This window comes from Eretmochelys imbricata, chromosome 4 (genome assembly GCF_965152235.1).
Source record: "Eretmochelys imbricata isolate rEreImb1 chromosome 4, rEreImb1.hap1, whole genome shotgun sequence".
Taxonomy (NCBI): Eukaryota; Metazoa; Chordata; order Testudines; family Cheloniidae; genus Eretmochelys; species Eretmochelys imbricata.
This window is the reverse complement of record NC_135575.1, coordinates 71,856,729-71,870,863: the sequence shown is the minus strand read 5'-3', so window position 1 is coordinate 71,870,863 and position 14,135 is coordinate 71,856,729. Positions and strand designations below refer to the sequence as shown.

Here is a 14,135-nt window from a genome sequence, read left to right as displayed (position 1 = left end):
TGTATGTTAACCTGGTCAATTAGCTGTTTACTGGAGCAATATATTGGTTTAGTTTAATAGGAAGCTATCAGAGAAAAGCAAGCAGGAAGGGGGGAAATGGCTCAAAATAAGCAAGTTTATAGCTTATAGTTGTTAAGAGTCAATGCCAGACAAATAAAGGCCTGGGAGCACAGAACAACAAAATAGCTCTGGCAGCTTAAAGAGGAACTTTCTCTCAAGAAATGGGGGTAGTTGTTTGGGGCCAGACTGAGACACATGACATTCCACTTACTGCTACAACTGACTCAAAAAATTAGGCTTGCCAAGGTTACTATCAAGAGATGGTGGGACTCTAGACCACAAATATTGTGTACACTCTTGTTTTAAAATCCTAATCCTTTCTCTACAAGGTTTGTTCCTACTGTTAAACAATGCTCTTGCATTTAGAAGGCTGTTTGATCATTTATGTGTCACTGGTCACAGACTACAAAAGGGAAGATCTGCAGGTGCCCTGCCACAGGGTGGCTTACCCCTTAAGGGGAGGCTTAGTCCACCTGTGTCAAGCTTAACTCACCTCCCCAGGTGGGGAAAATGAAGATCTTGTGATGGGGGGAGGAGGGGGCCAGGGAACCCAGTCAGGAAGATAAGAGGCTGCTGGAAGTGAGTAGGTTTCAGCAGAGAAGACTTGGAATTGAGACTACAAGCAGGAAAGGCCTGGGTGGAGTCCAGATAAAAGGCTAAATGCTTGGACTTGGAGGCTTTATTTTGAATTGGTTTGGGTAGAAAGAGAGCAGATTCTACAGCAGTTAGAAAAGGCTCCACCCAAGTAGGGTGAACAGTGGTCTACCAAAGCAGGGAAGAGTTACAGAGAGCATACTTGGGGGGAAAAGGGAAACCCCATGACTGCATTTTGTTTTTTGCCAATAAGTAGAACACTGGGAGAAGGGGCATTAGTGGACAAAAAACCTGTGCAGTTTATTGAAGGAGTCTTTTGTATGGGGAAACTGAGGTGAAGGGCTGCTTGCAGGGCTGCCTTGAGGCTCAGAGGGGGTGTCTAGAATGAGGTCACTTGTTTTAAACTCACTTGGACCTGCTGAGTAAAAATGGTTGGCATATAGGATACTGTAGCCCATGGTGAATTGCAGAGAATGGCAGTATTCTGCCGGAGGATAAGTAAAGTCAGTCAGACTAGAAAGGGGACAATCCTGCAACTAGTTTTGCAACTGTGCTACCATGAAAGCAGCAGAAATTACAATCAAGAGAAGATTTGCAATTCCCATTTGACAGAATAGCAGATGTCACAACTGTAGAAGTGGCAACAAAGCAAAGGTTGTGCTTCAGTTCACCAGTGTTCACTGAGAACCAGTATACCCAATCACTGGAAAAAATTGTCTCCCATAGTACAGAAGATGATGGAGGAGGCCTAACAGTCATGGATACTGCAACAGGCTATTACACCTTTATGTATTTTACAGTTTGGATAGTAAAAGTTATAAAATAAACAGTATTTCTGAGAATCTGTACTGGAAAATGTCATTGCTATTTTTTTGTAACAATTGTCTAATCATAAGTTTCTAAAAGATTTTAGGTAGTGTCATGTTAATGATGTAGATCCAGTAAATTGTATCTATTAAGAAACCGTTTTTCAAGGATTTTTAAATTTACCCATTTTAATCTGTGTTATGTATAGCAGTGGTTCTCAAACAGGGGTCCAGGCCCCTAGGGGGCCATGAGCAGGTTTCAGGGGGTCTGCTAAGCAGGGCCAGTGTTAGACTTGCTGGGGCCCAGGGCAGAGAGCCGAAGCTTCACCGCATAGGCTGAAGCCCGGAGCCCCGCCACCTGGGGTTGAAGCTGAAGCCTGAGCAATGTAGCTTAGTGGAGGCCCCTGTGGCCCCAGGCAACTGCCCTGGCTTTTATAGGCATAAAACCAGTTGTTGTGGCACAGGTGGGCTGTGGAGTTTTTATAGCATGTTGGGGGGGGCTCAGAAAGAAAAAGGTTGAGAACCGCTGATGTATAGCACACCCGTCATCCCAAATACTCTCCACATGCTCTACAGCCTGAGCATACAGCAGTTATTTTATCCATTAATAAAATAAGCCACATTTGAGTTGAAAACACTGCAGTTGTTTTGCATCAGCAACACTACACAAGCTTGTTTTTAGACAAGCAAGTTGGGAGGAATGCATCAAATTGAAACTACAGGACAGTGGTAATTCAGTTAGATGACTTGAATGTGACCAAAACCTATCACCACTTCTATGGCTAAGTCAGACTTAATATAAGTTATATGGAATATTTAAAGACTGCAAAAGGCAATGGTACCCACTGCCATTAAAGGAATAGAATACTGCTATTGAGCCACATGTGGGTCCATAAGCACAACAGCATAAATCCTTGAAACAACCCACTGAGACTAATGTGGGCAGTACTGTAGCAGGTTTCCCAGTTACAAAAAGCATTTAATATATCAGTTGAACCATGTGCTGTTTGGGTCTGCACAGCCTCAGAATAGGGCTTTTCAAATTGCACCCACAGAGCTATATGCCCACACCCCGAGATGTCATATTTATATATACTCATTTCTGATGAGCACCCAGCACCACCAAGTTCACACTGTGCCAAGCAAAATGCATCTGAATATGGATGATTGATTAACTCCAGTTGTGTCATCCCCTTTCCTTATACCTCTGCTGCTTTGTTTCACTCATCTACCTCAGGCCAGTTACAGGCATGACATTTCTGCCTCTCTTGTTTGCCCATCTCTGACTCAGTGTAAACTCGTGCCCTTTCCTTTTTTCCTCCTATCGACCCTCACCCTCAACACCTACAACCTCACCCTCAATCCTATCTACTTCCTTCTTCAAATAAATTATCCTAATCGCTGAACTCTGTCTGCTGTTTTTGTGCAGCTGTCCCAAAAGTCAATAGTGGGCTTTTTGGAAACCTTCTCCATTGGCACATCCTAGCTTGTACACAGCTAATTTGGCATCAGAGTGACTTGTGTCATTTTGAAGATAGACGGCATGCACTTTCCCTGATGCTTTCCCACCACTCTGCACATTTGCATGTACCCATCCTTCAGCATCATCCTCTTTGAAAATATTACGTTGACCTCTATATTTTGCACCCTGGATGCACTTATGTGACAAGATTTGTGCCCATACATGTCTTTGGCTAGAACTTGTGTTCCCTATTGTGTTAATTTTAGTGAGTCAGTTTTTTTTATATTGTTTTATTGACTTACACCTCTAAAAAGAAATACCATAAATATATTGTAGCAAAATATCTTCTATTTCAGTTTCTGTCTACAAACAGGACCATTTCCATATGCTTTGCTATTGCTCAAAACAGATGTTTAATTAATACTTGTTCCTGTAGGTCCCCTCAACCTTTATTCATGAGGAATATTCTCATATTTAAATCCTTGTCAAACATTTTTCACCTTTCAATTACATTAAAAAATAAGTATTCCAATAGAATTATGGGTAGAAGTCTTTGTTTAGTTAACTGTAAACATGTCTTCAAATGTTCCTACAGTCTGTAGAACATTAATGTCTGTGGTTTTTATAGGTGACAAAGAAAAACTAACTTTCCTCTGTGTTTTATGATGATAAATAGTAATGTAAGAGAAAGACACATATTTAAGTCACCATGATTAGCCAAAATTTAATTAACTACCTAATTTTCTTGTGAGTTTGGAGGAATTCTAATGCTTAAAGAAAACAGACTTAAGGCTTTCTCTGAGTTATATAAATTTTGTTGATCACCCTTACAGTCAATAATTAATGTAGAATGCATTCATTGAAAGGAAAACTCACTAAAATCTCAACTTTCAGGTTACCATGATAATAACTGAAGATATTAACATAAAAAAATCAACTTCTCCAAATGATATTTTACCTAGTTTCTAACATGGCAAGATTACTTCTGTTGTTATCTGAAGCATATGTCTTTCACTACAGGAGTTAATTATACGCCAATCACACAAATGCATTATCAATACAGCTGATTGTTGACAACCCCCTTATGATTTTTACACAGAGAAATGTGAAGTGTTTGTCTATGCTAGAAAAGGTTTCCCAGTATACCTATACTGGTAAACCCTCTTAGTGAAGATGCAAATGCTTTTTTTTTTTTTTGCCAGTATAACCTGCTTGTATCACTTATACCAGTCCCTAAACAACATACTATATGAGCAGAAGTACTTTTTTGCTAGTATTGCGGCATCTACTGTGATGCTCTGTACCTCATCGGAACACTCAGCACCCCCATGTTCATCCTTGTAAAATGATTGTGTGGTATCCAATGCAAAGTTTGTCATGTCGGGTGTCTTTGGAAGGCTTATAATGCACTGAGCATTATTGTTACAGTAAAACAGTAACAACAATGCTCAGTGCATCATAAGTAATGTTATAGTAAGCATATAATTTCATGTATGTAGTTATGACGCTAAAAATGTATCCTCATGGCTTAAAATAAGCCCAGGCAAAAACTCTCCAAGAACTGAAAGGCAGTTCACACCTTATCAGGGCATGTATGGGACAAACCCAGCCCAGCCTTACAGGAACAAAGGACGCTGGCCTAGGCAGCAACATAAGAATCTGTTGGAATCTTAGGGAGTCACCCCCCTTCCTTCGGTCAGTCGGGAACTGTGATGAGGTAATGCTCACCTGACTCTGAAGTGGCGGGGGGGGGGCAAAGCCAAGAGGGAAGAAAGAACATGATAAAAGGGAGAGATGTTTGCCATGCTCTTCCTCTCTCTTCCATCTACATCTACAGACATCACCACCAAGCGACTGAAGTGCTGATCAAAGGGAAGAGCCTGGCTGAAGAGCAATCGGCCAGCCTATGGTGAGAAGCCTATAAGTTTTTAAGGGCATTGAAAGAGTTAAGATCAGCTTAAAATGAGTTTTGCTTTTATTTCATTTAACCAAATCTGACTTCTTCTGTTTTGACTTATAATCACTTAAAATCTATCTTCATAGTTAATAAATCTGTTTGTTTATTCTACCTGAAGCAGTGCATTTGGTTTGAAGAGTGACAGAGACTCCCCTTAGGATAACAAGCCTGGTGCACATCAATTTCTTTGTTAAATGGATGAACTCATATAAGCTTGCAGCATCCAGCAGGCATAACTGGACACTGCAAGACGGAGGTTCCTAGGGTTGTATCTGGGACTAGAGATATTGGTTAGTGTCATTCGATTGCACAATCCAAGGAGCAGCTTACATGCCAGAGGCTGTGCATGAACAGTCCAGGAGTGGGGGTTCTCACAGCAGAGCAGGGTAAGGCTGGCTCCCAGAGTCAAGGACTGGAGTGAGCTAGCAGATCATTGGTCCAGACAACACCTGAGGGGAACATCACATTTACCTTCAGGCTTTTGATGGAATAGTACGTGAATTAGGAGTGTGATTTCCTCCCCTCCCCCCACTCCTAACAGACATAGCTTTTTCTGGCAAAAGAGTTAAATGTAGACCAGGCTTAAGTATAACTTATAAATACTTTTAACACTTGATCCTGTTATACACATGCATACACAGTTATATCCTTTTTAGATGGTTTGAGAAATACTACCTGCAATACAAGAAATGGGTTATTGTTCACTCCGAACATCAGAAAAATTTCTGTTAGATAATAGTACTTTTCTGTTTTAGTGCTTCAAGCAAAGTCTGTTATTCAAATACAAATATTACATTAGCTTGTGATCTGGTGACTATCTGAAAGCTATTCATGCACATTCATGCTTTGTCATTCATTGATCTCTCTTTTTTGGAAGTGTGATAGGATGCTTGGAGGACTGGGCACCCTAGCAGTTAGCACAGCTGACATCCAGCCCCTTGCTTTGCTAGCAGAGGGTTCTGGTTCCTAACCTTAGGTGGGAAATCTTCTGGCCTCCATTTGCACCTGGGCCTCACCTCTTAAGGAGCTCTGGCAGGGGGACACTGGACCTCCTTTTCTATCAGGTAGCAGTCCAGGGCCCTGTGTGAAGAAACATTGGCAGGGTGATTTAACTGGGAATTGGTCCTGCTTCGAGCAGGGGGTTGGACTAGATGACCTTCAGGGGTCCCTTCCAACCCTGATATTCTATGATTCTATGATCCAGGAAGAGAGTTTAAGTCCACTTCCTTGGGTTACTTCCTACCTATGACCTTCAGTTTTGGGCATGGCCCCTATAGTCCCGAGAGTCTGTAGTGTCTTGCCTGTGTAGCATGCCCTTGTGGGACCTTTTGTGTAGATTAGTCAGGCAAGGGAAGGTCATGCCTGACTAATCTAATCGCCTTCTATGATGAGATTACTGGTTCTGTGGATGAAGGGAAAGCAGTGGATGTATTGTTTCTTGACTTTAGCAAAGCTTTTGACATGGTCTCCCACAGTATTCTTGTCAGCAAGTTAAAGAAGTATGGGCTGGATGAATGCACTATAAGGTGGGTAGAAAGTTGGCTAGATTGTCGGGCTCAATGGGTAGTGATCAATGGCTCCATGTCTAGTTGGCAGCCGGTGTCAAGTGGAGTGCCCCAGGGGTCGGTCCTGGGGCCGGTTTTATTCAATATCTTCAAAAATGATCTGGAGGATGGTGTGGATTGCACTCTCAGCAAATTTGCGGATGATACTAAACTAGGAGGAGTGGTAGATACTCTGGAGGGCAGGGATAGGATACAGAGGGAACTAGACAAATTGGAGGATTGGGCCAAAAGAAATCTGATGAGGTTCAATAAGGATAAGTGCAGGGTCCTGCACTTAGGACGGAAGAACCCAATGCACCGCTACAGACTAGGGACCGAATGGCTAGGCAGCAGTTCTGCGGAAAAGGACCTAGGGGTGACAGTGGACTAGAAGCTGGATATGAGCCAGCAGTGTGCCCTTGTTGCCAAGAAGGCCAATGGCATTTTGGGATGTATAAGTAGGGGCATAGCGAGCAGATCGAGGGACGTGATCGTTTCCCTCTATTCGACATTGGTGAGGCCTCATCTGGAGTACTGTGTCCAGTTTTGGGCCTCACACTACAAGAAGGATGTGGATAAATTGGAGAGAGTCCAGCGAAGAGCAACAAAAATGATTAGGGGTCTGGAACACATGACTTATGAGGAGAGGCTGAGGGAACTGGGATTGTTTAGTCTGCAGAAGAGAAGAATGAGGGGGGATTTGATAGCTGCTTTCAACTACCTGAGAGGTGGTTCCAGAGAGGATGGTTCTAGACTATTCTCAGTGGTAGAAGAGGACAGGACAAGGAGTAATGGTCTTAAGTTGCAGTGGGGGAGGTTTAGGTTGGATATTAGGAAAAAGTTTTTCACTAGGAAGGTGGTGAAACACTGGAATGCGTTACCTAGGGAGGTGGTAGAATCTCCTTCCTTAGAAGTTTTTAAGGTCAGGCTTGACAAAGCCCTGGCTGGGATGATTTAATTGGGGATTGGTCCTGCTTTGAGCAGGGGGTTGGAGTAGATGACCTCCTGAGGTCCCTTCCAACCCTGATATTCTATGATTCTATGATTCTATGATCCTGTTGTAGTCTCAGGTCTCTCTGGGGGAGGAGGGGTCCCACAATGTCCTTATAGGCAAACAGTAGCAGTCAGTCACTGCTGGGTGCTCTCCAGTCTCCTCAACAGTCTGTCTTTCAGTGACGGACACACTGCTTCTCCCCCAGCAGCTGTCAGGCTTATAGTGATGCTACTTCCTGCTTCTTCATCAATCAGCCCTGAACTGAGCCAAGTTCTCCCCTTTTCTTCTCCCTCCAGGCCTAGCATTAGCTCCAGGTATAACAGGGTAGGCAGGGCCGGCTCCAGCTTTTTTGCCTCCCCAAGCAGCAAAGACCAAAAAAAAAAAGAAGCAGGGCCTGCCGCCAAATTGCCACCAAAGAGGGAGAGAAGGAACGAAGGACCCGCAGCCGAAGATGCGGACGTGCTACTTCAATCACAGACAGAGTGCTGCCCGTTTCTATTGGCTGCCCCAGGCACCTGCTTCCTTCGCTGGTGCCTGGAGCCAGCCCTGAGGGTAGGGGTAGCTGCTAAAGTCATACTATCCCCTGCGAACATACCAAACTGCAGCACTAAACATCCACAGCTGTTAGTGTTGAGAAAGGGTAGTACATGAAGAAGAGAAGGTTAAGGGATAGTCTGATATGTTTTCAGGAATGGCTTTGTAAAAGGGTGCTGGAATGCTTGCCTCCTTTAAGTGGTACAGTTAAGGTTGTGATGCGTGGTTTGTGGTGTATGGTAGTTATGGTAAGGGTAAGGTGTGTGCATGTAATTGGAATGTAAAACACGCACCGTTCCCATTCTAGTTATGAGTGCTTAATACTGCTAAAGACCAGTCATGTAATTAGAATGAACATTAGTTTACATATATGACAGCACATTTACTAAAAGTACAGTGTACCTGAGTCTGTTTACTATTTGATTTCTTAATTTGATTGAAGAAAAAGACAAACATCTAAACACAGCTACTGGTTGAAAATAAACTGAGGGACAAGTCACTTTTGTTTAATATCTATCAGTAGAAGAGTTTTATCATGGCAGGAAAACAACAAAAAGCCCTATCTTAACTTGCTTCAAAGTGTGAACTGAAGCTGTTATTCACTCCTTGACTCCCTCCCCTTTCCCCCCATGATGAGACCTGCTGACACATCTTCAAAAGATGGCAGACTTAAATAAGCAAGCAAAGCAAAAATCAGCAGGAAGAAAACTTGAAGCTACAGAATAAAATAATGTAAAAGATTGTTCAATACCAAGAAAAGGTAATTGAATTTGTGAATAGCAGGCAAACGTACCTCAGTGCAAAAAATGTGCTGACATCAGAGATTTCTTCATTAAAAAGAATATGCAATAAATCTTCCATCTTAAATTTCTGCCAGTGGAAATGTTATTAAGGCATTTTCTTTGGGGATTTTAGGAATATAGAAAATGTACCATTACCCAAATGAATAAAATATTAATGAAATTAGTCAACATGTAGTAAATAGGCCTTAAACTTAGTTTCACTTTTTTGAAGCAGTTTCACTTTTTGAAGCAGTTCCATTGCCTTTCAAAAGGGTCTCACTTTATAAGAATAAGTGCATATTTTTCACTTTGTTTTTTTCCTTTCCATATGGATTGCTGAAAGGGAGAACTTTACCAAAAGGCTTATCTTAACCTTAAATGTGTTAAAATCAAAGTAATGTATTATCTTACCATATATTATTTTTGTTTATATTTACCTGTATAAAAATAAATGCCAATATACTTTCTCAGACATATTTGTTTGCATAGAGAAGACATGATGGTGTGGTGTAGTATGAAGGTTTTGTCATCAGCAACACACTGTAATGAGTTTGGGATGGATATTCAGCTCTGGAATTCACCTAAATGTGTGATACTAATATTGTTATATTGCACCACATCAGCCTATATTCTGTATATGACATGTAATAGAAAACTATTTATTTTAACACTGTTTTGGAGAGTTTTTAAATTTTATATCGGTAAAACATTTTCTATTTTATACAAATTTGCACAAGTATTGCAACATTTACTGTGACCATTCTTGCAAGCATAAAAATGGCTCTTAAGAACATTTGTGCAAAGTGACTAAAAGCACATTCATGTTTTTTATTTAAACAAATGATCATAAATGTATTTTCTTCAAAAGTCTTTCTTCTCTAGATAGACACATACATGGGAACTATTTTTAAAAAATCAACATTTGCCAACAGTTACCATAAAGTGGTATCTGAGATACAAGACTTTTCTCATTACTTGCAAAAGGAAATAACCATTACTTGGAAACAGTGTCAATGAAGCCATGAATTTACTGACTTTTCATGATTTTTCAACTTGTGCTATTTCTCTCTCAAATGGGAGGTGAGTAGGGGTCGTTGAACAATTCACACAGAAATCCAAGCTTCAATTAGCCTCTTTCAGATCTGCCAAACTGAACTCCAGCATTGGTTGTAAGGGAAAATGAGGAGCAAGGAAGAAATTTTGAGAAAACTGTGAGGGCTGAGGAGATGGTCAAAAGTTATATGGCCATATTAGCTGTAGTTAGAGATTGGTAAATAATTTGTAAAGCATATTTTATTTTATGAACTTTGCCCCCTTTTCTCTTCACAGATTGTCCATAATATAAAATGTATTCATTATTCAAAATTCATTGCCAAATATCTGCAAATAATTATTGATTTTAGTCTGTGACCAGTTCATTGTGAGTATTCAAAATTCAAGCAGTTTTGACTGGATATGTAGATCACATGGTACATTTCAGTTCTGTGAAGAGATTATCATAACTGTTAGAACTGGATTTCTAGTATCAGTGCTTCTGAAAATATATTCACATTTCACTTCCTGCAAACATTCTGCAATATTCATTTAAAATTTGCTTTTCGGTTAATATTTCTGCCAGTAAGATAATTTAGTAGGTTATTCACTGAAAGCAAACATAAATTTGGTGCTAAGGTACCTGGATTAAATTAACCTAATTATCCAAATTAATATTAGGAACATTTTTTGTGGTATTGCTCCATTGATTTGTGGACATCTGGATGGACCATTTTAAGGGCAGTAGCTGATCACATTGGAGAGATGTATAGCTAATTAAGGCAGATAAATTTGCAGAAACAGTTGCAGTATGTTTCTTGAGAAGTAGTTGTAAATAGAGCTTGTTGAACCACTCATCACAAACAATGTTTTCACCAGATTTGGCCTTTTCTGTCCACAAACTGTCCAGGAACCAATCATTACTCTTACTAATTTTAAAGTTATTCATAATTGTTTAACAAATAATTTTTACAAAAATACTTGGGTCTTCTTGAGTTGCTGCAAGCCATGTATAACAAGTACTCTTTCAAGTATTCATCATTGGAGCTGAATGATCGCTCACCTAAATCACATGGAATGGTTCCCTGACAGGATGATATAATGGGAGAAGAGCTTAAAGAAATAAGCAGGGTATCAAATTGCTCTTGAAGAGAATAGAGAACATTTTAGGAAGGGGACAAATTTAGGAGATAAGCAGGCCTAGGAAATTCCAGAATCTTCAGTTGTCTATGTCACTGTTGCTGTGGTTCCAGAGGTGGTTCCATAGGGCAATTGTCCCCGCATGCTTGTCTTTCTGCCTTGTTATTTGGTCATACTACATGCTCTGGAGCTGATACATGTGTCAATTGTCTCCAGGCATGGAAGCTTTTTGCTGCATGAGCATTCCTCCCACAAATTTAGGGACTTCCCCTCTTTCTCCTCCTCAGAGTGTCTCATTCTAAGTAATCACTCAGATATATGTCAGAAAAATGCTGGCATTCCCACTATCCTATTCTCTTTCTACCTCTGAGCACCTTGGCCTACAAACACAGAAAACCAAGATTCCTCTGTGCAGGGCCAGATTAACTTTTTGTGGGCCCAGCGCCAAAGATATTTGGGGGTCCCCCTGGGGAATGATTGTAAAAGCCAGGAGATCGACACAGAAATTGTCTTTGACACAGCACATAGCTGCACAGGTTTTATTAACGATAGCTACACAAAGTGGTTTGGTTGAGTTAAGTTACTCACATTAATACTTGCTATGTAATATACAAATTACTCATCTGAAGCAAGACTAGTATGAAGAATGATGCTGTAAATAAAATGTATGAAAGTTTTCTTCAGTTTTTTTGATGTGCCTTTGCTGCAGCAAACGATTCAATTAAACTAGAGAAGTCTGTAGAGTTTACCATCTCAGATTCAATGGATAACAGAGTAAGACCGTTAAGTCTTTCTTGAACCATTGTAGCACGTAAAGCACTTTTTGTCCTTTTTAAATGTGAAAAGACCTTTCACCACTGCAGTTTGAGACTGGTGGTGTAAATGTGTACTGCAACAAAGACATTTGGAAAGGCTCTTTGCAAAATTTTGCATGTTCATTATGGTCAGCATTTGCAGTGTTGTAGACAGAGCTTGTGATAATGGCTTGGAGGCAAGCTGCTTTACAAGTGAGCACCACTGTACCCATTCTTCAAAGATCTCTTCATTGAGGTTACCTGAGTAGAATTCAATTAATCTTCTGAGAGGCTCTTTAACAGCAGTACTGTCAAGGTCACCTGTTAAGAAACAGAAATGTTTGTTCATTTCTGAATGTGCATGCATTCTTCTGTTGAGATGGCTGACAAGTGAATCAATTATGGTGTAGAATGATTCAAGTTTGAATGTCTTTTCCCCTGTCAGCACAACAGCAGGTTCTTCACTATCATCAGCCATACACTTTGGATGCTGCTGCTGCTTTACCTGAAAGTTAGTGTAGAACTCAAAGACATTGCAGATTCATGGTATTCCTCAAAACTATTTCGTTGTGCTTCCACAAACTCAGATAGTGACTTCAGCAGCATCACAGCTGTGCCTAAGTCCATTGTTTCAGACTGCAGAAGATGACTTGTTTTGTTTACTCTTGTAAGAATACTACTCCAAAATGTTGTCATTAATGCAGTCTCCAGCTGATCCGTGGTTTCAACTAATGAGTTTGCCTCTGCTCGTTTTTCACTGTTCTGCACAGTGTCCGGACCAAAAGCCTGAAGCACGGATTGTCAAGGTTCCTCCCCCACTCTGAACTCTAGGGTACAGATGTGGGGACCTGCATGAAAAACCTCCTAAGCTTATCTTTACCAGCTTAGGTCAAAACTTCCCCAAGGTACAAAGTATTCCACCCGTGGTCCTTGGAATGGCCGCTACCACCACCAAACTAATACTGGTTACTGGGGAAGAGCTGTTTGGACGCGTCCTTCCCCCCAAAATACTTCCCAAAACCCTGCACCCCACTTCCTGGACAAGGTTTGGTAAAAAGCCTCACCAATTTGCATAGGTGACCACAGACCCAAACCCTTGGATCTGAGAACAATGAAAAAGCATTCAGTTTTTTACAAGAAGACTTTTAATAGAAAATAGAAGTAAATAGAAATAAAGAAATCCCCCCTGTAAAATCAGGATGGTAGATATCTTACAGGGTAATTAGATTCAAAAACATAGAGAACCCCTCTAGGCAAAACCTTAAGTTACAAAAAAGATACACAGACAGAAATAGTTATTCTATTCAGCACAATTCTTTTCTCAGCCATTTAAAGAAATCATAATCTAACACATACCTAGCTAGATTACTTACTAAAAGTTCTAAGACTCCATTCCTGTTCTGTCCCTGGCAAAAGCAGCATACAGACAGACACAGACCCTTTGTTTCTCTCCCTCCTCCCAGCTTTTGAAAGTATCTTGTCTCCTCATTGGTCATTTTGGTCAGGTGCCAGCGAGGTTACCTTTAGCTTCTTAACCCTTTACAGGTGAGAGGAGCTTTCCCCTGGCCAGGAGGAATTTCAAAGGGGTTTACCCTTCCCCTTATATTTATGACACGGATTTATAGCTTTTGTAGTTGCATGATAAACTGTCAAGTGCATCCACTCGAGCTGACCACCTTGTATCACTGAGGTGCTTTGGGAGAAGTTCTCTCTTACTGGTCTCAGATGTCTCCTCTTTCAGAGAATCTTGCAACAGGCCCCAGCGATAAGTTGAACCTGAGAAAAAAACATACAGTTTTTGGACAAATCCAAAAAATGTAATTGCATCAGTGCATGACTCTGCAATAGCAACACCACATAGATTTAGTGAGTGGGTCATGCATGGGATGTATGCTGCTTTCTCATTGACTGCAATTACCCGAGCTTACACACCAGAATAAATGCCAGACATGTTACTAGCATTGCCATATGTTTGACCTCTGCAGTCCTTTAGATTGATATTTAGTTCATTACTTAGGATTTCATTGATAACATTAAACAGATGAAGAGCTGTATGCAATGTAACTGGAACAAAATTCAAGAAGCGTTCTACAGGTGTGCAGTTATTCAGCACATAGCGCACAGTAAATGTCAGCTGATCAGTATGACTAATATCCGGTGTGGAATCAACACTGAAGGAAAAATACTTAGCCATTTAGCTCGTCCCCAGTGTCCTGCTACAGTATTTTGTTTTCTCTTCAGTACTAGTTACTTGAAGTCCCCTGACCTAAAATTTCTATTAAGGGTATTGGGAAATGGGAGAAAAAATACTGGAAAAAGCTCCTGCCTGGAGACCAAGAGAGGAGAGCTAAGAAGAGCTTCCTGCTTCTCCTAGTGAATACAAGAGACTGGGAAGTTGGGGAAAAGAGCAGCACTCTGAACAGCCGCCCTCAACGA

The 14,135-nt window shown here is 40.8% G+C and overlaps 1 protein-coding gene across 1 annotated transcript in view; it reads right to left on the bottom strand.

The window, feature by feature from the left end:
• The window catches only part of ANXA10 (annexin A10), a 130,546-nt gene extending 116,653 nt beyond the window's left edge, over nucleotides 1-13,893 (bottom strand). Inside the window, exons 1-3 of the mRNA XM_077816158.1 lie at nucleotides 13,632-13,893; nucleotides 13,416-13,475; nucleotides 11,929-12,020 (exon numbers count right to left, since the gene is read on the bottom strand). Coding sequence (XP_077672284.1) covers nucleotides 11,929-12,020; nucleotides 13,416-13,475; nucleotides 13,632-13,893 — 414 coding nt within the window. The remainder of the gene's footprint in view (nucleotides 1-11,928; nucleotides 12,021-13,415; nucleotides 13,476-13,631) is intronic.
• Nucleotides 13,894-14,135: the final 242 nt, after the last annotated feature.